Source organism: Microtus pennsylvanicus, chromosome 2, assembly GCF_037038515.1.
Source record: "Microtus pennsylvanicus isolate mMicPen1 chromosome 2, mMicPen1.hap1, whole genome shotgun sequence".
Lineage (NCBI taxonomy): Eukaryota > Metazoa > Chordata > Mammalia > Rodentia > Cricetidae > Microtus > Microtus pennsylvanicus.
The window spans coordinates 135831328-135855054 of record NC_134580.1 but is presented as its reverse complement, the minus strand read 5'-3'; the positions used below and the strand labels follow the sequence as shown (position 1 = coordinate 135855054).

The following is a 23727-nucleotide window of genomic DNA, read 5'->3' as shown; positions in this document are numbered from 1 at the left end:
ACATGTTTTCCACAGATATATGCTAAGGTTCTTCATAATAATTACTGCATTGTTTTAAACATGTCATAAGGATTCAGTAGGTACACTGAGCCTCCACCCAGCTTTGGGAGTTATGATGGTTTTTTTTTATTGGTATGGTGTTGGAGACAGACCCTAGGGCCAAGTGCCCTCCCTACCTCTGAGCTACACCCACTAGGCCCAGCTTTTGCAATTGTTAACTGATGATAACTTGTTTTCCTTAAGTATTTCAATGTTTTCCTAAAGAAAATGTAAGCATAATTAAGTCTAAAAATATCTATTTGGTAATTTAAAAAAGGCTGCTTACTTGGGGTTGTGGGAAATAATTGGTAAGTCTGTTAAATTTCTTCTGTTTTCTGATTTGCCAGGGAACTACTTATAAGCATCCAAAACTAGAGTTAGTGAGGTCATTTCAGGGTAGTATGTCTCCAAGAAGTGCTCTTTTGTTCAAAACAAGTTGAGAATGTCTCATTATAGGAGGGACTTCCAAGGTCTGAAATAAGTTAGTTCTTAGAATTAATTTTTTAAAATCCTTTTAAGAAGATGACTGTATGCAGCTTAAGTAGTATTTAGGAAAGAATGTCAAAGTTGACGACTTACTACAGAAGTGAGATTGGAAGAAAGGAGTTTAAGGCTGAGGCTGCCTGGTTTAGTGGATCCGTGGCTGGGGTTTCACACACAGGCTTGGAATAGCAAGTACCAAACTGTCCTCAGGAGGGTCTTGTGGACATCCTAGTAGCTGTGGTGACAGTAACTGGCTGACAGTCCATGCAGAGCTTGAGAGTGTGACTGGAATCAGCTAGGCCATATGAAGACAACAACCCTGGCAGCTACCAACCTAACATCAGAGGTGTCTCGGTACCAAACAGCCTTAAAGAAATAGGGGTAAAACCAGTACACATTAAAGGAACCCAGGGAGGCACTTTTAGAAGAGATGGTTACATGATGTGAATCCTTTGTAATAAAATGTCCAGAAAAGACATGTTTAAGAGAATGACCAGTGGAGGATACCCGTGGGACTGTGGGTAAGTTGCAGATGGGCGTGAGGGATCTTAATCAGATAAAAGCGGCCTAAAACTGGCCCATAATGCTGGACAAACCTGTTAGTATTTACTAAAAAATATTTTAAAATATTATATTTAAGACATGTAAAATACACTTCAGTAGCAGTGCTTTAAAAAAAAAAGTAGCAGCACCCATTCCCATTCACAGAGAGCTTCTCCTTGTTGGTCACTAGTGACCAAGGCTAGTCCCCAGGGAGGAGACTGGGGCAAACGGGTGCAGTGGGCGGAGAGTGAGTGGTAGGGATGACTCATGGCAGGTACTTGTGAGATGAGAGGAAGAGGTGGTGGCTGGAAAGGCTGGGGGTTGGGAAGTTTCTCTCTCTAATGTGCCAGGGATGATGAACTAGCAGCACAGATGACAAGGGGAGGGGAGATGTGTGGCTTAGGTACCACACAGGAGCTCCTCTTTGCCTGCTATTGAGTCCCACAGAATGGAATTTCTCTGCCCATGTGGCTGGAATTGAGATGTATTGGGTTGCCAGCTTACTCCTATCTCCAAGTTCAATCTGCTTTCAGAGCCCTTTATACTTTGTCCCTCTTACCAGCCCCCGAAACCCAATATTTGCAGACACTCTCAGTCCCAGTCAGGATAAGCTGAGATTCCTATTCTGTGATTTTACTCAACCTTGAACGCTCCTTTCTAACTTGAGTAGGACATACTTTTGCTTTTCATCTGTTACCAAGACCTGGCAGGTGGAGCCTGCCACAGGTAGGTACTACTTCCTGCTCAGTATCTGTCTAGAGTTGACAACCTAGTTATCAGGGTCTACTCAGGTCCCCAGAATAAATTTCATTTTTCACTAGCCAGAGAGTATCAGTTGGCTACCAAAGACCTGTTCCATCTGGCTAACTCAACACTACAGAGTTCAAAATTCCCTCGATTCCCGTGATTGGTTTTATTCCTTGGGATTAAGTGCTACCTGTCTCACTGTCCAATGAAGTTCAAGCTTCAAGGGACCAAGAATTCTCTGCTGTGGGTGGAGCACCAGTGATAACTGAGACCATTAAGGAAGGGTGGTTCTGTATAGACTACTCAAGCCAGAAAGCTTGGGTGCAGGCCTTTCAACTGGTAGCCCATTCTGATCTTCCTGTTGGCCCGAAGACTTCACCTTTTCATCCCGAATTTCAGTGATGGAAGGAACACTTTGTGGTGATTAGGGCTACTATTGGGTGCCTACAGCTCTGGGAATGGACACAATAAACACTTCCAACCAGTCAATACAGAGAGTCTTTATTCTACCTGGGAGCTTTTGATATCTGGTACTCAGTGCTGACAGGCCTGACCTTAGTGCTGACTGGAGGCTTCATCATACAAGCAAACCTTAAGCAACCTTCTGCTTCTGTCCAGTAGAAAGCTCTCTATAATTGTTTCCCAAATAAACATGGTCTTGTCTTGCTCAATAGGCACTGCTCACTGGGCTCCTGTGATTCTTAAAGGTTGTATTATACCTTCCCTTGCTTTCTAGGCCTGTCTTTATGGAAAGAGACTTTGATACTCTCATTCCACATTAGGACAGATGACTTCCATGTCAAGCCCCCTATCCATCTTTCCCTGGGAGAGACCTGCCTACCCTTGCTGACCTGAATGAGCAGACCATGTACTGCACTAAATCCCAGCCCCTGAGCCTTCATTCTGGCCTGGGGCCTCATTCACAAAGAGGCAGACGCTAAGTTTCCGTTAAGTTGTAGGAGTTTATTTTAAATAACCTACAGTTGATTAAAAGGGAATTCATGATAAAAATAGAAGATACTTGAGGAAAGATGAGGGAATGGACTCTGCACATACACTAAACTAACAATGCCTCTAAAACTAATGATTATAGCAAAAAATGTCTTCACATTAAAATTTTGCTTTTTATGTCCCCCCCCTTTTTTTTTTACACAATTACAAAAGAAAAAATAAAAGCCCTAAAATCTTGATTATTTTTACTTTTTTTTTTGTTTTTGTTTGTTTTTGTTTTTCTTGGACCAAATGCTCATTTTCCTCTAAATTTATTGACCTGTGGAAGTTTTTAGACAACAAAATCTCTCACATGAAAGACTGGGGTTTCCAAAGAAAAAGATGGATCTCTTAAAGGGTACAAAGAATGCTCCAAACAAAAAAATGATGGGAAAATGGTTTCAGTCACTGATTATTTCATTATCCTTAGACTCACTCGCCCTTTATCCCTCCCCACCCCAAGCTACACGATCTTTAAGATCAAGAAGAAGGCTTAAATATTTTAAAATAATTAAAAAGAAATAAAAATTCACATTTAAAAAGGAACACTCAAGTCAGGAAATATTTTCCCATCATGCTTTTCTGTGAATAGGTGTCTGAACCAAAACACTGCCGATGTCACACTGTTTCAAGTTTAATGAAAACTGATTCCCATGACGATAGAGTAACAACTCTAATAGGTGCGCTGGGTTTTTGATTTGTTCTACTTAATTTTAAATTCCTGAAATAGGGGAGAGAAGGGAGTTTAGGAATTTGTTTCTATTAAAATATAGAAGTTATTGCAAAACCCTAACTGTAAAAACGCACCAATATAATCAGACTGTGCATACAGTAGCTGAGAGAATCCAAACATTGCAGCAAAACTTAATTTGCTTGGCAGGATGCTGACAAATTCCCATTCACTTGCTCTCTTGAAAATAAAAATAAAATTCAAAACAAATCAAACAGCTAGAATTTTGATATCTGAAATATTTTTAAATAAGTTGTCCATAGGACAACTGGCTCAGCTCTCCCTTATAATATCTCCAGGTCTATCTTTTTGCAAAGATGTTGGTTTGTTAAGACTTGCAGCCTCTCCCTCAGGTGTGAGGGCAAGTGAGGCTCAGTTTATCCATCTTCCTCAAACCACACTGTCCCTTTTCATAGAACCCTTGGCAAGACTGGTCAAAACTCGTAGTCCTCATCCGTCATATCAATGGCCCAAGCAAACTTCTCCCTCTGGGTTTTGTTGTAAATCTTCTCAATTGGGACCCCCCACTTCTTACACCTGCAAAAAATAAACAAAGGTAGAGATGAGAAAGGAGATTAGTGTACCTTAATAACAGCCTACAGCAGCAGTCTAGGGTTTTCTGGTACACCAAAAATATTCAAAATACTTTATTTCATCACCCCATTTAATCTCAACAGAGATCTCTAAAGTAGGTGTTACTACAGATATATAAACCAAAAAGGTAGACTTTAAACAACAACCATGGAGAGAAGGGTAAACAGTGGCTCTCCCAGAAGTGTGCAGCTGAGACATGGCATGAGGAAGCTGGCAATACTCTCAGAGACCTTTCCTTCCTTAAGCAACAGCAAGAGCTTTGCACAGGCCTAATGCTTACCAAGCCACTGTGATCCTAGGGTCCAGATAATTGAGTTTGGAAGTTCCCAAGGCAATTTGTTTATTCTCTTCTCGATCTGTGGCTTGAACTTCCAGCTTCATCAGCTGCTCTTCTAGTCTCTGCACAGCCTTCTTTTTTGATTCTACAACCCTGGAAGAATGGCATTCATTATACATTAAGACTGACCTCTGAATAAGAACAAGACTGTGTTGTGTCCTCGCATGCCACTAAAGGAGAAAAAGCATGGAAAAGTTTCCCAAGAAATCCTTGGGAAAACAAAACAAAACAAAAAAGCTCAGTATAGTGGTTTAGCCTGGGAAGCTAAGAGGATTGTGAGATCAAAGATAGCTATAATAAGGTAGGTGAGCTGGGACACCCAGGCCTCTATATTATGAGGCCAACTGTTGTTTCTTAGCCAGCCCTTGGTACAGTATCAGATACATACTTCTTGGTCTTTGCATCCTTCATGACTTTGGCATCAGCCTTAGCACTTTTCAGGTCCCTTCGAGCATCTGCTAGCTGGTCTTTCTTGGCATCAATCTAGGCAGAAAAAATAGCAGTAAAGTTAGGAATAAAATGAGCCAGAGAGGGAAAAGAAGGGCTCCATCTTAGAATGTAAAACCTGGGAGTTGTCAGTGTTTTCAAGTATAAATACAGGGGTGGATTTATGAGGGCAAGGGATGGACAGTGACCACAGAAAACAACCCAGCCGCTGTCTGCTACTCATTTATGTTCTTCAGTGAACTTTAAACAATGTGAAGTTCTATAAAAGTAATCTGGACCTTTCCTTTCTGCTGGGAACCGGCTGCTCGCTGTCGAAATGGGCAAGTTTATGAAACCCGGGAAAGTGGTGCTCGTCCTGGCTGGACGCTACTCGGGACGCAAAGCCGTCATCGTGAAGAACATTGATGATGGCACCTCCGACCGCCCTTACAGCCATGCCCTGGTGGCTGGAATTGACCGCTATCCCCGAAAAGTGACGGCTGCCATGGGCAAGAAGAAAGTCGCTAAGAGATCCAAGATCAAGTCCTTTGTGAAGGTTTATAACTACAACCACCTGATGCCCACAAGGTACTCTGTGGACATCCCCCTGGACAAAACTGTTGTCAACAAGGATGCCTTTAGGGACCCAGCCCTAAAACGCAAGGCAAGGCGGGAAGCCAAGGTCAAATTTGAGGAACGATACAAGACAGGGAAGAACAAATGGTTTTTCCAGAAGCTTCGCTTTTAGGTATATTTTTGTTTACATCATTAAAAGTTTAAAAAACAAACAAACCAAAAAAAAAGTAATCTGGAAATCTGGTTGCAATCTTTCAGGGAAACACGCAGCTTTAGAGAACAGAGGAGGACCCAGATGACAGCTATTATCAAATGAATCCTGTGCCAGGCATTAGTTATTTCTTTGTTGTCAGTCTATTAATCTCAAAAATCAAACAGGGTCTCAATATGTAGTCTTGGCCATCCTGGAACTCATTATGGAACTCAAGACTAAGCAGGCCTTGAACTCACAGAGATTTGCCTGATTCTGACTCTCAAATGCTTGGATTATAGGTGTGGGTTGCAATATCTGGCCTTTAGCATCCCTTTTAAGAATACTGTAGGAGAAACTCAATATTGAGACTGGATTCTCATTATCTACTAAGGAAGCATTGATCATCTCTCACATTTATCAACTCTGGGAAAGAACTGCCAGCTTTGAGAAAAAGGATGTACTAAAGAGAATATCTAGGAAAATAATAATAATAAAAAAAGGCAAATAGCATTAATTAGAAATGGCTTCGCCTCGACTTTCTGTTTTAGAAAGTAGAGAAGTCTAAACTGAGAAGAAAATTAGTCACTCAATAAGAGAGATGTGAAAAACATCAATTGCAGATTTTTCCTCCACAAAGGTAATCTTATGGAATCCATATCTATAAAGAAAAGCCAGAACATTTTTCATCCTTTCTTGCTTGTTGGAATCCTTGAAAAGCTAAGTTCTGCTTTGGATGTTGCTTAGAAACAGCAGTAGGCAATACTAGGATACTAAAGCTAAAGCTAGTGAGTTGTGCTGCTGGGTTCCAAAAAAGTCTCATTCCTGTGATCACCCTGATGACTTGCGAGGTCAAGAGAATATCCCTGAGTAATACATGTTGACTGACACACACTGGATTATTGTTGACTGAGCCTAAAATTTGTTAGACAAACACCCCCCCCCCCCCCCGCAAAAACAAAAACAAAACCCAAACCCACATAAAATGCAGCCTAAGATTAGAAACAGTGCACCATTGTGAGAGAATCATTAAATACGTTTTACTGTTAGTGGCTTCCTTCCAACATCTATGTCGTTTAAGTTACTGGAACTGACTGTGCACACGAAAGCATAATAGCTACCACTAACCAGACGCTTCTCAGGTTAGAAATGCAGCAGACCACAGTCCCCACCATTTCTGTGAACGCTAAACCGGCTAGCTAGGTCAAATTCTCTAAGCATCAAAGACGCCATTGATTCACTAGGCAATGGAGCGTGTGTTTGCTTTGTGGGCACATAGGCAAAGGTTCCGAGGCTTGGCGGGCTTGTTTGTCAGACATTCTGAGCTGCTCAAACGGGGTTCCAGAGTAAGAGCAACAAATGATCCAAGAAGGGTTTCCTAAACTGGGTAAAACGGCACCCCAGTACTCAGGCTTTAGTCTGAGCTTAGAATGCCAACCTAAGGAGTAAGCAGTATCAGAGGATCTCCGTTTAACAGAAGGGCAAAGCAAAGGTAAATGCTAAGACAGCAGTCGGTGGGGTTCTTGGCTTGCTAACCCTGTACATAGACTAGAGAGCTCTGTGATCTGTATTCAGTCACTGTGGATATGAAGATTCCCTTCAGGCCAGCTGCAGCAAAGCCTCTAGATTTTATCTTTAGATTTATATACATCATAAAAATCTTAATAGAGAAAAAAATTTTCTGAAATGTGGGTTAAGTTTTACTACAAAGCAGTTTTGTAAAACTGAGTTGTCCAAGTACAGAATTCCATAAACTTGGGTGGAAAAAAAATTATATCTGTACTTCAGCTACTCTCTAGCTGACTTTTATTATTTCCTCTTTAAGGCAAGAACTCAAAGAAATATAACTTATCCTGTGATTATTAACAACAGAGGTTGAATAGTTTCCTATTATACATTACAGTGTTATAGAAATCTTGAAATATCACTTTTATTTATTACTATCTTAGACTGTATAGTAATTATTAGGACTACCTCAAGACCTTAAATGAAGATCTTAATTCCTGTGCCACAAACTGTGTTTTAATATAACTGGTTTCCACGTGCAACTGTTTCATCATGAAGTATCTGCAAACTTTCATTTTGGGTGAGGGAGTTCAGATGCAGGGTTAAGCAGCCAATGATAAGAGAAAGGAAGGCGAGCTGCACGACAGTGGAACCAACATCAACCTGTTTTTATCAGTCTCTCCCTATAGGGCACAACCCTGACACCGTCAGATCTGAATTTAACAGATGTAAACATCTGTGCTAGGATTAGAGGGGAATTAAACACCATTGCTTGACCATCTTTTAAACTTGAAACAATCTGATAGGAAAGAGTTAACTTTCCCTTCCCCTGCTTATACCTTAGGGACTAAACCGAGGGTTCCATGTGAGGTAGACAAGCATAGGTAGGCCACACCACTGGGGTGTATCTTCCATCTTGGCTAGAGCATAAGACTTTATTTTTTGTGTTGCTAGGGATGGAGCCTAGTGCTCCATGCTCGACAAGCATTCTACCACAAAGCTGCACTCTTATTTCCATTTTTCTTAACTATAACAGGGACAACAATTAGCAATTCAGGGGTTCATCAAAGTTAGCACTTCAAAGTAGAAAATAACTAATACAGAACTTGTGTTTCCAGCACAAACATTTTAGGAAAACAAACAAACTAACAGATAGTATTTTTCCAGCACAAACATTTTAGGAAAACAAACAAACTAACAGATAGTATTAATGCTATCCAATAATCTCCACTTGTTAGCAATACAACAGATATTTCTTCAGAATGGAACCAAGCTAGTCTGCTGTTATCCCAGCCTACACAAGATCTTCCAGAAGCCTCTCATTTTTATAAGATGTTACACACGACTGACTCCCTTTGCTATCCTACCTTTGGAACCCTCCATACCTTAGACTGCAAGTTCATCATTGATTTCTCAAAGGTCTTTGGTGGCGCCCTCTGGTGGTTACAAAGAATTGCAACAGCTCGATTGGCACGGTTATAAGATAGAATCTTTGCTGGTACATTCTCATCAGCTGTAAAGAAATAAAAGAGTAACAGTCAATTTATATACCAATAATGTATAAATGACATATCTTCTATGGACTTCATCCTTGTGATGTTTGTACCGACCTTCAACTTATCATAACCAAGTTTCCCTGAAGGTACAAGGTCAAAATTTTCGTCAAAAGCAGGAAATGTCTACATAAACCTGAATGAGTTCCTATCACAAGAGGAATTTTAGAAGTCTACTTTCTTTTTTCTTTTTTTTTTCTTTTTTCTTTTTTTGGTTTTCCGAGACAGGGTTTCTCTGTGGTTTTGGAGCCTGTCCTGGAACTAGCTCTTGTAGACCAGGCTGTCCTCTAACTCAGAGATCCGCCTGCCTCTGCCTCCAGAGTACTGGGATTAAAGGCGTGCGCCACCACCGCCCGGCTCTACTTTCTTTTTTTAAGCTTACTAGATTTTGTAAGCAGGTCTTACTATGTAGTCCAGGTAGTCTCTAAACTACTGGGCTCCTGAGCAGCTAGAACTACTGTGCCCAGCTTGTCTCTAATATTACAAGGAAATCTACATTTAAAAAAAAAAAAAAACTCAGGAATTTGGCCAGAGACCCTTCTACTGCTTGTCTCATTCCCTGTCTCCAAATTACCATCCAAACGTAGCCTGAAGAACATGCTGTACTGGGTGAAAAGACTACAGAAAGATGAGATTAAAAAATCTTAAACTGTGTATGTTAAAGCCATTATGACAGAGGCTGCAGAGATGGCTCTATGGTTAAATACACTTCATGTTCTTGCAGAGGACCTGCAAGGACATGGTTTGGTTTCTAATACCCCTGGTATTGCCTCACAGCCATTTGTAATGCTAGTTCTAGAGATCTGACTTCATTTTTTTTTTAAAGCAATTTTTAAAAATCATACTCTAGGACTGGGGAGATGGCTCACTGGTTAAGAGCACTGGCTGCTCTTCCATAGGACCAAAAACTCACATGGCAGCTCGCAACTGTCCATAACTACAATTCCAGGGGATCCTGCATTCTCACACAGACATACATGCAGACAAAACACCAACGACCACAAAATAAATTAAAAAAAATAAAAATAAAAATCATACCCTAAAATATTGATTTTCAGTTATACCCTTTTCTGGCTCATCTGAGACTACTGGACACACTTACAGAAGACCATGGATATCCAGGCCCCAGGAATGGTGGTGGCTCATGCCTACAGTTCCAACTGCGGGGAGGCTTTAGGCAGTAGGTTTACTATTTAAGGCTAGTCTGGAGCACATAATGAGTTATGGCAAGCCTTCAGATACAGTGTGAACACTTATCTTAAATGAAGAAGGGAAAAAAGAAAGTACTAAGGTCCTAAGAGTAATTATTATGTACCATACTATTAAGAAAACAAAACAAAACAACAACAACAAAAATACCAGAAAAAAAAATTTACTCTCATATTTTTCTGGAAACTATGACAACTTTACCCTCCCCAATTTAATAGCATTGTGTGTACCTTGTAAGCTTTTAAGTAAAGCAGAGAAAACACAAAAATTCTTAGAGCAAAGTTCTTGTATCATTCCATGAGGTTAATCAAGAATTTGGGGTAGGAGTGGGAAGAAAGGCACTGGTTTTGTTTAGATAGGTAGGCCTCTTCTAGAGGTCAGAGGGGAAGAGTGAAGCTCTGGTACCATCCGAGGGGCAGCCTAACAGAACTACTTACGAGCTGTGAGCTCTTTAAGCTGCTGTTGTAGCGTGATGGACGCATTGTATGTACGAAACACCTTAGCGGTCAAACCTTCCATGAGATCCTGAAGGTGCTTATTTAGAATGCCAGTCTGCAGAAGACAAAGCAACACAGAGGATATTGATATTGGGGTAAAAGCCAAACGAAACTTTTCCTTGCAGTAAGCACTAGGAGTCATTGTGCCATGCTGTCATTATCCTGATAAGTTATTGCCCTGTCCTCTAAGAAGGAAGTTAGCCAAAGAAGGAAAACAATTTCAGAATACAAGATTGCATGATACCTTCCTACAAAGTACTTCAATCTTGAGCAGTTCAAAACAAATTTGTTCTTTTCTATAAGTCTTTCCCAGTACAGAAGTCAAGTGAGAGTCTTAGTTCTCTAGCACAGGCAGCTGGGCATCTCATGAAAGAATGCAAGGAAGAGGAAAAAATACAGCAGGCCTCTGCCTGGAGGCTCTGGTAGTAATGTGAAGCAGAGGGTGTTTGTTCCTGGTTACAGATGCATTATGTGCTCCCAGGGAGGAAGGGCATATAGAATGTCACTGACATGCTAGCCTGAATGGATAACAGCCCAAGCATCCTTTGGCAACTTTTGTCTTCGGGAGCATGAGACTGCCTGGGACTCTAGACCAGGGTCTACTCACATTAAGTCGATCAAAAAGATCATCCTCGGGCTGCTTGTTCTCCATAAATAGTTGTAAATTCTTAAAAACCTAAAAGAAGTAAGCCCCATTATTATTCTTAAAATCTTCAGAAATAACGTTAAAGTCACAAAAACTTGCAAAACAGAAAAAGGCACAGTGACCACCCATATATACTATACCGAAATTCTTGCTTTGTATGTATAAATTTACATAATTATCTAAGTATCTGTTCTGAGTCATTTGTGGGTATGTATTATAGCACTTTAGCTCTAAACATCCCAGTGTCTACTCCCTTATATTCAAACTATATGCTTCCCCCAGTTGCATGAATTAGCTTATATGTGTGTGTGTGTGTGTGTTATATATATATAACTTAGCACTGTTATCTAGTAGACGAGAGTAATAAGTGCATGTATGCCTATTTCATGGGTCTATGAAACTGCAGCATGATCTACTGTGATAGGCTCAGAGAACGAAAAACTGAAAAATTATCACTTTAATCAGTTGGAAATTGGCCTAGGGCTAAGCAAAGGCACAAAGTGTCAAGTGTGAGGCATGACTCGATGATGCTCATGTGCTTAAAATTGCTAAAGTAGTTGGGTCCAATTTATGCTAAGTTTTCTGTAAGGGCTAACTCTCTGCAGACTGTTACAAACTGCTTTCAGAGATGGCTGCATATTCTTAGCAAAGTAGCAGAGGTTGCAGGATGGGGCTAAAATGAGGCAGAGAACACACCAAGCAAAGCAGTATCTTTGAGAATATTTTCACTAGAGCCCAGCAAAATGTGGAACATACAAAAAGCACTCAATAAATATTTGTTGAATGAACAAATAAGTAAAAAAGCAAGCCAGAGAGCACAGACCACATGAACTTACTCTTTTCTCAACTGGGACTTTGTTATAGTATCTGATTGAGTCCTTTCCAGGAAAGTCAAATTCCACCACATATTCCTGACCATCCAATTCTGGGTGTAGATTGATGTGTTCCACTCTAAGTGAACAGCAACCCACAGTGTCTGCTGTTTCTCCTTCCTCCTTCTCATTGCCTGCTCTCAGAGCAAGCTGCGCAGGAAAGGGGGTTGGGGTTGTTAAGAAAGAGATAAGCATCAGTGAAGAGACATGGACCGTATATGATCTCTAGGAAACCCTAAACCAAAACCCTCAATTCTATGGATGAAGCCACCAGTCTGCACAGCCTGGAAACTCAGATTCTACAATGTTGTGACTCATGTGAAAGACACAGAGATAGTCAAAGACTAAGTTTCTCTACTGTTTCCTTAGAATGGAGATAGAGAGAAAATTTAACAAGGGAACAAATGAGAACATTTTTTTCCCACTGGGCACATTAAAACTGTTATCAATTTTGTGGGAATTCAGAATTTGGGCTAAAATATAAGCAGTGCAAAATGAAAAGAAAAACAACTTAAGAGTACTAAGAAACTGAACTCTATAGTACTATCTTTGAAAATGTATTTGTATTAAATCACACTTTGTTTAACTAATTTTATAAGTTATAATCATCTTTTTCTAAAATAATGAAATGGAGAAGAAATATCAGAATTCAGGTCTAGTAGTTAAGCAGTGGTTTGTGCAATTTCTGAACTGATTGCATAGAAACAAATATGTGTGTTGGACTTTGACATAAAATAAGTACTTTCGCATTATAGGTTAAGGTAGTAAAAAAAGTTTTAAAGTATCACAGTTATCTTCACTGCCCCCTAAAAGAAAAATTCAATTTATGTAGAACCTTCTGTTACAAAGATGAGGAGTACTCAACAGCAAACGTATTGTGGATGCCTCTTTGTAGCCACATCTACTTTTCCTACTAGGATAGACTTGGTGATAAGTCACACAGCAGATAAATCCTCCCGACCCTATACTTACAGAGCTGATACTCCCTATACCTGTAAACAGAACTGTCCAAAGTGAATAAAGGAACCTGCTCCCACCTTATCAATGAAGTACAGTGCTACAGCTCTCTGCCGAACTTTCATCTCTTTGGACTTCCAGTCTTCCCGATACTGATTTCGGATCTTGTCCACACATTTCTTCAGCCGCCGAGCAGTCTCGTATTTCTGCCAGTCTTTCTCACCCTGTAGAATCCAAAGGTGGATTATTTACAGAGTGTAGAATAACATACTGAATATTCAGAGCTCTGAATAAAAGAGTATAACCAGAGCTTAAAGCAATGCTGAAATCACAGAACTGAAGAGAAAGTCTGGAGCATTTATTTAACCTGTTATACTTCCATTAAGCACAACAGACCCGCGTATAATTGCTAAAAAAGCTTCCGAGTCTATAAAATGTTCACACTCTTGGTAGAAGCCCACAAGCCATGACCCTAAACTTACTTAATATTTCATTTATTATGTATATAGTGTTCTGTCTACATGTATGCCTGCAGGCCAGAAAAGGGCATCAGATCTTGTGAGCTACCATGTGTTTGTTGGGAATTGAACTCATGACTCTGGAAGAACAGCCAGTGCTCTTAATCACTGAGCCATATCTCTAGCCCCCCAAACTGACTTCTGTCAACATAAAGAACAGATGCATTCCCAGTCCCTCACATGCACCACAGTCTTGCTCCCGAATCTCAGATTCAATACCAGTTTTCTGCTAGCACTGATTTCTAATAAATTTAAGACAGCCATTGAGTTTCACGGAGCTATCAAAAAAAAAAACAAAACCTAAGACTACATGTAATTAGCAAGGAACACAATGACTTCCATTAACAGTTATAGATTCTAACTTCTATATTAAAAAGCAGGGTCTGGTGAGACTGAGAAAAACAATGTTTCTGGGGATACCTTCTCTCCTTCTTTGGAGCTTTTGGCATAAAGCCTGAGGTCTGATCTGAAAGCCCATGAAATGTTATAAAAATGTTACACATGCCTGATACTGGAAACCTAACCGAGAACCTGTGGCTCGGGAGCTCATATGTCTGAGGCATGAAGGTACTACCATGATTTTGCTAAATAGATATGGAGGTAAAAAGCTGTCTTCTAAATACACATTTCTATACCCACAGACTAGCGCAGCTCTTGGTCCTCATCAGCAAAACTTGTGCAAAATATAGATGTAGTTAATACCAAGGCTGCAAATAATCTTAAGTACAGAGAACCAATGACTGTGGGATGCTCAGCCATGAATGGGACCTCTATATCACACACTCTGACCTCAAGGTTCAGGAAGCATTGGAAAAGGTGATTGAAAGACTATTTGAGGCACAGGTTAGTGAGGACTGGGCCCAAAGTGTCTTCTGGACATGGTAGTGCCATTCTATAAGAACTCACAGCAGCTGTGGTTGCCTGCATAGGATCAAGCCAGTCAGCATTCCTGTATGGAGTGGGGAGGGAAGTGTACACAAGTCCCAACTTGTAGCTGAGGAGTTCCTGACATTTGGTGACTGTTGGTGTTGTGCTTAGTTTTCTTTAGAGGTGTGGTACCTGGTAGCTTGCCCATGCCCCAGTGGAAGGCCATACCCATGCATATGTGGGCACCACTAGTTCAACTGAGTGGGTTACTAAAAAGAGTTGCCATGAAATTCAGAGGAAGGTGTGTGTGTTTAACATGGAATAGGTGAAGGTGGGAAGTTGGGAGTGATCCAAATAAACTGTATGTATACATGAAATTCTTAAATAATAACTATCATTAAAAGATTTTAAAAATCATCATTAAAAAACTGATTTCTGCTACCATCCTGAGTGAAAAGAGACCCACAAGCAAGGACTAATAATGTCAAAACAAGAAAGATTAGGAAAATTCCATATAGGCAAAGAGTTTGAAATTAACCCGGAAAAAAAACAGGTTCTGAAGAGTACAAGAATCTGGGGCTGGAGAGATTACTGATGTGGAGTAGAAAAGCAGTTTGGTAAAACAACACAGCTATTGTAGGAACCTTGACTCCCTCTCCTCTTTCCCTAGTTGGCAACCTCTCCATAATAGAGAGAAAACTAGTTAGTGTCAGTTATAAACCAACGATCACCATACTTTCTCTTATAAATCTAGATACTTATCCACTCAGTAAAACAGGCAGATGAGTCAAGGCTGCAGAGAAGGAAGTGAGTTGAATTCGTCTTTGAGCCCTTCGTAGGAATCCGTATTGAGAAAGATGCCATTTGCCACTGCACTTTGAACATGTAATGTAGTAATAGGAGCGGCGGGGCTGCGTCCCTGGCACCCCGGCCGCCTGGCTAGCTTATGCCTCGAAATAACAACACACAAACTGTATTCTTTTAAACACTGCCTGGCCCATTAGTTTCAGCCTCTTAACCCATTTCTAATAATCTATGTAGCACCACGAGGTGCGCTTACCAGGAAAGATTGAGCATGTCTGACATGGTGGGCGTCTGCCTCAGAGAGCAGAGCTATTGCCTCTGCCTGGGAGAGGGGGAGCATGGCGTCTCTGAGCTCACTTCCTCTTCCTCCCAGCATTCTGTTCTGTTTACTCCACCCACCTATGTTCTAACCAATAAAATGGGCCAAGGCAGTTTCTTTATTTTTTTAACCAATGACCTTCCTCCATCAATGTAAGACAAACTCAGCATGGTCAGATGCTTGTTTCTGAGATAGGGTCTCTCACTGACCTGGAACTCACCACTTAGGCCAGATTGTTGGACAAGCCAGGCCCAGGAATCCTGGCTCTACCTCCCCAGAGCTGGGTTTACAAGCATTACCATGCCCAGCTTTATTATTATTATTATGAATTGCCACATCTGTATTTTTAAAAGTGTCACACATGTATACAATGAAATATGATCTTATCTATCTCTCATTTTTCCTCAAGCCCTCCATACCCACCAACTTCAAGTTTTTGGTTTTATGATAACTCAGTGAGTATAGTTAGTGCCACCCATAGATTCCTATGTGTACGGCATGGTAGCATCCACTGTACCATGTGAAATCTAACAGAATTTAAGAGGAAAAACAACAACAACAAAACCAAGACCTTCCAAATACTAGGATTAAAAGTTTGTACCACAATGTCCAGCATATCAGAATACTTTTTGTTATTAAGTGATTGAATATATTGAATATGGTGCCATGACAATGTCAGATGTTAGGGTCAAGAATTTATTATATATCTATTCTTACATAGTTGAAATAATTTATTAAAAATAAAACTCAGAAATGGCCAGAGGTTAAGAGCACTTGTTACTCTTACAGAGGAACTACATTTGGTTTCCAGTAACTCAACACTGTTCCTACTGTTCAGGCCTTTATCTGGACTTCACGGCCACGAGGCATACAACACAGCGCACATACATTCATGCAGGCAAAACACTCATATGCATAAAATAAAAACAAATTAAAACAACAACTCCCAAAACTCCTAAAGCTTGAACCTTTGTTTAAGAGAAGAAAAAACTTATTTAAGAAAAGAATGCTTCTCTGGGTAGCAACACAAAATTAAAAACTATTCAAGGTATTATCAAACCCCAACCTCTGAATACATTGCTGTTTTGTTAAAGGGAAGACAGCTTAAAACAGGACTGAGAACAAGTTCAAGAAGCCAGAGGCAGCCGGGCGGTGGTGGTGCACACCTTTAATCCCAGCAACCTGGAGGCAGAGGAAGGCGGATCTCTGTGAGTTCGAGACCAGCCTGAGATACAAGAGCTAGTTTCAGGACAGGCTCCAAAGCTACAGAGAAACCCTGTCTCAAAAGAGAGAGAGAGAGAGAGAGAGAGAGAGAGAGAGAGAGAGAGAGAGAGAGAGAGAGAGAGAGAGAGAGAGAGAGAGAGAGAGAGAGAGAACACACCCAAAATAACAAAAACAAAAAGAAGCCAGAGGCACTACCTCACCCCTGGGTCAACAACATCACCTCTTTGATAATGACTTTTTTTTTGGGAATCTCATCCCAGTTGACTCAAGTGTATCTTGGGCATATGCATCTAGACAGGGATAATCTCTGGGTGATTCTCAAGTTTACTATCTTAGCCACTGTCTAAGAAACCTGGAAAAAATACTTGCTATGCAGTTGTCCAGTTATTGTCTGGGTAAAACTGGCTGGCTTTCCGCTCTAATTAAGGTGGTACTCTAGTTTGCCTAACAAGGAACTCACTCTTGTGAGAATTACAATCCATTATAATCTTTGCCTATAATAGAACACAACAACCATATATTTGGAATCTATTTCCCTTTCTCCACTGCCATTGCCATTATCTGCCTTCTCTACAGTTTCTTGCCTGAAGAACAACAGTTGTCTTGTGGCCTAATTTCCTGTTTGTGTGAAATCTAGGCTTCACCGAGTAGTCACAACTATCAATTATGCCACAAGTCAAGCCTATTTTTCTCTTTAAGATCTAGGTTAGTAGTTTCCTTTTGGACTTAGGAATTGTTTTAAAAAAAGAAAAGAAGGAAGGAAGGAAGGAAGGAAGGAAGGAAGGAAGGAAGGAAGGAAGGAAGGAAGGAAGGAAGGAAGGAGATGGAGGAAGGTCATTGGTTAAATAAAAAGAAACTGCTTGGCCCTCATTGGTTAGAAGATAGGTGGGAGGAGTAAACAGAACAGAACACTGGGTGGAAGAGGAAGTCAGCTCAGACTCCACGTGCTCCCAGCTCCCAGGCAGACGCATGCGATGAAGCTCCGTCCCAGAATGGACATAGGCTAGAATCTTCCAGGTAAGCGCACCAAGGAGCGCTACACAGATGATTAGAAATGGGCTAAATTAATATGTGAGAATTAGCCTAGAAGAGGCTAGATAGAAATGGGCCAAGCAGTGATTAAATGAATACAGTTTGTGTGTTGTTATTTCGGGCATAAGCTAACCAGGCAGCCGGGGTGCTGGGGACGCAGCCCTGCCGCCCTTATTACTACAGGAAGGAAGGAAGGAAGGAAGGAAGGAAGGAAGGAAGGAAGGAAGGAAGGAAGGAAGGAAGGAAGGAAGGAAGGAAGGAAGGAGAGAGGAAGGAATAAAAAAAGGGGAAAAAAAGACTTGGAGCTAAAGTCCCAGCCTGTATCCCTCTGTGGGGCCTTCTTCATGTCTCTTTTTTACACAAATTAAGCCAACAATGCTGGTGGGTATTTTTACTGCTGTCCAAATATCTGAGCCCTTCTTTCTCATGGCAGAGATTTCAGAAGGTCTCATTCTCTCTCGGAAAGCTAATTCCTTTTGTTTCTCTTTCCACAGACAAATAAAATTCCTATTCATCTCATAAATCAAATCTTAAATATTATCTTTTTGGGAAGCTTTCCCTGAAACTGAGATAAGATCAACCCCTGAGGTATACACTTAAATGGTATTCCTACTCTGCTCAGCAGCATTTATCACAGCTTATATTTATTGCAGTGATTACATGTCATTCCTACTAATCTTGCTAAAGTTGGTAACCTGTTTAAGACACCCTTCCATTCAAAGTCCTTAAGTGGTTCTTTTCCTGGAACAGAACACAGTCTTTTCTTTGGCATGCTATTTAAGACTGGCCACAATTTAACTGCAGGATGTCATGGGAGAGCATGAGATTAGAGATCTAAATTACTTTCCAAGAAGACTGACAGAGTTACCAGCTATCAGATGTAGGAGTTTTTTTTTTAATTCCCACAGACTAAATTTATTCATCTACAAAGCGGACCCTGTTATGGTTATTAAATATCAACTTACATGAAAAAGCCTTTCAACACTAAAATAATATTCATCATAGATTGACAAGTTTTTGCCTGTGGTGATATACATAGAATTTACTATTAGTGTATGACATTTAGTATATTCATGATGTTATGGATCCACCACTACTTAGTAGTTGTAGTGTAGATAGTACACATACATTGTGGTGTGTGATATATGCACGTGTGCATGTAGGCACAAATCCCTGTGCAAGCAAAAAGAGACCCTACACCTTATTTTTAAACGATTTATTTTTTTAAATGTACTATGGGTATTTTGCGTGTGTACCACATACATGTAGTACCCAGAGGCTGGAAGAAGGCATCAGATGCCCTGGAACTGAACTGGTTGTGAGCTGCCATGTGGGTGCTGGGAATTTAACTCCAGTCATCTGGAAAAAACACCAGTGCTCTTAGCTACTGAGCCATCCCTTTAGCCCCTCCACCTGATTAAGACAGGATCTCTTACCGAACCTGAAACTCACAATCTCAGCTAAGCTGGCTGATGAGTGGGTTCCTATCATCAGGCATGCCTGGCTTTGCCTAGCTTTATGTGGGTGCTGGAGACATAAACTCAGGTCAGGTCTTACCTATCATGCCATTTCCCCCAACCGTATTCGACAGTTTCTGATTAACATATTCCCTATGTACCCTCTTTTGTCCATAGGCACCCCAATGTGCTTAGAAGACCTCTTTAAACACCTAACTTTAATCTGACTTCCTCCTTAAAAAAAAAAAAAAGAGTATTAAGGATGTTAAGAAAAACAACTAGGGGCTCAAGAGATAGCTCAGCAGATAGAAGCACTGGCTATTCTTTCTTCCAGAGGACCCCAACTCATCGCCAAGCACCACATGGCAGCTCATAACTGCCTGTAACTTCAGTTTCAGGTGATCTACACCTTCACACAGACATACATGCACACAAATGAGTGCATATGAAATAAAAAATAAACTATAAATTTAATTTTAAAAAAACTACTCTATTAATAACAGTTACCTTTCTTCTAACACAACTGAATCCTTATACAATTTGCCCACCAACCTTCAAGTGTGTCAAGGAATAAAACTTACATAGCTTACCCACTTCTATAGCTCTGTAAGCTAATTACACAAGGGAGAATAGCATGATTTTTAACTTTCTTTCTCTACTCTCCTTCTTGATTCTATACTTACTCAGAACCAGAAAAACATACCCAGGTGGTATTTTTCAATAAGAAAGTAGAGACATATGTCAGACCACAGGGTGTAAGCTAGAAAGTATACATCTATCTACATAGCTTTTTCCACCTCTAACTCTCAAATATTAACAAACTAAATCCTTATAAACAAGTGTTTCTAAAGTCTTTAGCTTCAGACTATTGAATGGAAAACAGTTCTACATTACATAGAACTAATCCCTTGGCTGTTTTTGCTCTTTTAGTTGTAATTCACATTTCCACAATGTCTGATGGAGGAAGCTTGTAGAACTCTTCAGAGCATATAGCTAGTTAGCTAACAAGAGAGCAAGACAGTCCCTTTCAATAAGTCTAATAATTAAAAACACCACGAGTGTGTAAGATAATATATGGTGGGCTTTCAATACATGAAATCACATCTGTTCTTAAAGGAACTTATTCACGTGAGACCTTAGGAAGCCAATATATAAGACTCTAGGTTTTATAGCTTGTATCTACATTCATAGAAAAAAATTCCTACACTTCTCACATCCTGACTACCAGACAGTAAGCAGTAACTGTGAATGCAAGAGATGCATCTGCGCAATTGCTATGACCATAAATACAACAGGACACAAACGGAAACATCTTTGGGAGGTTAGCAGGTAATGATAACCATGAAAGCACTTGCCTCCTTTGAGGAAATGAGATGAGGTTTGTTTTGTTTTTAATTTTTTTTGGGGGGGGGGGGATTGGGAAGAAGGGTATTTCAAGACAGGGTTTCTCTGTTGTAACAGTCCCGGCTGTCCTGAAACTTGCATGGATGCCAGGCTGGCCTTGAACTCACAGAGACCCGCCTGTCTCTGCCTTCCAAGTGCTGGGATTAAAGGCTTGTGCCACCACTGCCAGGCAGAAGGTCTAAGTTTTAAACTTGTAAAAGCACACTGCAAGGCAATAAAAAAAGAAAGATATTATCAGCCCCACTAAGGTGTAGCCTATAGTTATGCTTACCTTGATTCGTGAACTGGGATTCAGCATGATGTATTTAATAGAACCCTGGATATTCTCTGTCCAGGAGACCAGCCAAGTAACCTTGTTATCATGTCGGACTTCTTTCCATTTATGTCCTGGAGGAGGAGAAGGAACCTTGGCATCTCTGTGAAAATAACCATGCAGACTAGGTAAATAAAATGAAAAGTGACAAACCATGTCCCTTTTCATAACCAGAAGTGGACCTATCTGCTAAGTATGTATTTTCAACCACCTCCCAGCCGTCGCAATTCTGAACAAAAATTTGGAAATCTACCCATGGAAACATAAAAAGCTCTTTTCATAGCCCCAACCACCAGCTTTGACCCTAAAGATGAACCTTCGTGCTCACTTGCTACAGTTGATAATGATGTCCTCAGGCATGATCCTTCTCTTCAGCATGCCCATCTTGGGATGGTTACCCCGGCCACGGAAAAGCCCTGGAGGCTCTATCTTGAAGTTGGCAATCCGTTCTCTATGATTATCCATAACACAAAAGCCATATTCTTTCAATAATTTTTCATTTTCTTCTTTGATTTTCTGAAATAAGAGCAAGGAAGTACTTTATTTTAAACTCCTGCCTGCTAAAACTTACTTAATTTTATCTCTTGTGAGAGAAAGACCAAGAGGTAAAGACCAACATTTGCTCAGAAATAAACTCAAATAAAGGAAAATGTCTACTGGATCTTAAACTTATACATAATAAATTGCCAAAAGATCTACTGAGAATAAATGACTTTACACAGGTTCTCACTTGTGGCTTTTGTAGTACTGCTGAACTAAATCTAATGTATACCAGATAAGTACTCTATCATTGAGCTACAGCATCAACCCTTGGTCTTCTATTGTAAAGGGTACAGACCTATGAATGTCACTTATTTTCAATTCAACTTAGTTTTAAAAACATGGTCTCATGAATCATGTATCCCAGGTTTTCTTCAAACTCTCTACAACTTAAAATGATCTTAAATTTCTGATATTCTAGTCTCCACTTCCCAAGGATTGATTGCTATTACAGAAATGTACAACCACCATGCATGGTTTTATGCAGTTCTGGGAGCCAGGGCTTCTTCATGCAAGCCACCTTCAGGCAAATGAGTTGTTGTAGTCCTAGTTCTACCTAGATATTTTTAAATGTTAACCTTAAAAATTAATACTGTGAGGGTTAGAGAGATGGCTCAGAGGTTGAGAGCACTGGCTATTCTTCCAGAAGTCTTGAGCTCAATTCCCAGCAACCACATGGTGGCTCACAACCAATCCATGATGAGATCTGGTGCCCTCTTCTGACATGCCGGCTGAATAATGTATACATAGTAAATAAATAAATCTTGTATCCTGTCACTTGTATTGTTTTAATAAAATGTTGATTGGCCAGTAGCCAGGCAGGAAGTATAGGCAGGGCAACGAGAATCTGAGAATTCTGGGAAGAGAAAAGACTGACTCAGTTTGCAATCTTAACCCAGACACAGAGGAAGACTCACTAATAAAAGGTAGCAAGCCACACACTGACACACACAAGAATTATAGGTTAATGTAGGATGTAAGACTTAGTAAGAAGCCTGAGCTAATAGGCCAACCAGTTTATGATTAATGCAGACCTCTGTGTATTTCTTTGGGACTGAAGAGTTGCAGGACAGGGCAGGACAGAAACCTCTGTCAAAAAAAAAAAAATGGCACCCAAAGTGGGGCAACTATAATCCACATAAAATTTGAGAGAGCTTGGGAAATAATCCTAGACACAAAAGAACAGAGTTAAGCACGGCTTCTTGGTAGCAGCATTTTCTCAGGTGAGCTCTCTTTGCTAGAGGCAAGTGTGTCTCATTTAAGAGAGACTTCCTGACTCAGCTTTAGTTGAAAAAACTTTGCAGTCCCATTAAGAGGCCCCACCCACCACAAAACACTTAAATAGTGTTTTAAGAATACCCAACAGCATGCTTCTAGGTGGTGTCCAGGGACCTCTGTCAACACTGCCTAGTTACTGTTTTTGGCTATTAGACAGGGCCTTGCTTTTCTTAAACTCTTGATCCTCCTGGCTTACGTCTTCCCAGTTCTGAGATTATAAGAGTTCAACATCATGGCCCATAGATGAATGAATTCCATGTAGTGATTCAATAACCAAGCCCTGCTCAACTTACTGGCCACAAGTAACCTTGCCAGGGGCTTAGACAAGGCAATGTTTATAACAGTGTTGTTATTTGGACTAGTATTCCAAGAGCAAGGTCCAAAGTAAACTTTATATTTAAAAACACTGGTGCTGTAGAAATGGCTCCATGGTTAAGGCAGTTCCTAGCACCCATGCTGGGCAGCTCATAACCTCATGTAACAGCTCTAGGCAATCTGACATCTGGTCTCCAAGTGTAACAACATACACATGCATGCATTCAAATACAACTAAAAACTTAAAATTTCCCTAAGTAAATAATAGACCAAATTTCAGTGACTTGGAAAACAACAGATAAAACAAACCTAAAATGAAAAATGGGATTAAAGGCATGTACCAACACAGCTAGATAGTTGCCATTTAGAGTAACTCAATAATCTAAAAGAATGGACCAAAATAATATTAAGTTACTTAAATTACAAGTCCTTTAAAATTCCAAGACTACAACACCATAAAGTACAAAAATCTCTTTGAAATTCTTAACTTCTGGATGCTGGTTAGGCATAAAACCTACCTTAAGATTTCTCTAAATTAGGGCGTGGCAACTTTTTCTAAATAGAAAATATTTTAAGATTGAAGGCTATATTGTTTGTTCCAACTACTCAGAATATGAAAATAGCCGCATCTGTTTATGAAAACAGGTGGCTCAGAGAACACACACATTAGATACTAAAGGACCTTTCATAGTAAGTGTAACCAACACTGGGGAATGGAGATGGACAATAGTGGATAGATACCAAAGGAAAATATCTCAAAA

The 23727-nt window shown here is 40.2% G+C and overlaps 2 protein-coding genes across 2 annotated transcripts in view; one reads left to right on the top strand and one right to left on the bottom strand.

Annotated features, from left to right (window-relative positions):
• Positions 1–2946: 2946 nt before the first annotated feature.
• The window catches only part of Top1 (DNA topoisomerase I), an 86634-nt gene continuing 65853 nt past the window's right edge, over positions 2947–23727 (bottom strand). Inside the window, exons 12-21 of the mRNA XM_075962900.1 lie at positions 21162–21349; positions 20792–20936; positions 12976–13119; positions 11903–12088; positions 11028–11096; positions 10361–10475; positions 8547–8674; positions 4852–4946; positions 4407–4556; positions 2947–4069 (exon numbers count right to left, since the gene is read on the bottom strand). Coding sequence (XP_075819015.1) covers positions 3967–4069; positions 4407–4556; positions 4852–4946; positions 8547–8674; positions 10361–10475; positions 11028–11096; positions 11903–12088; positions 12976–13119; positions 20792–20936; positions 21162–21349 — 1323 coding nt within the window. The 3' untranslated portion in view covers positions 2947–3966. The remainder of the gene's footprint in view (positions 4070–4406; positions 4557–4851; positions 4947–8546; positions 8675–10360; positions 10476–11027; positions 11097–11902; positions 12089–12975; positions 13120–20791; positions 20937–21161; positions 21350–23727) is intronic.
• On the top strand, positions 5172–5685 carry LOC142844452 (large ribosomal subunit protein eL27-like). The gene has a single exon (XM_075962901.1). It carries the CDS (start codon positions 5227–5229, stop codon positions 5635–5637), a length of 411 nt encoding a protein of 136 aa, XP_075819016.1. The 5' UTR covers positions 5172–5226; the 3' UTR covers positions 5638–5685.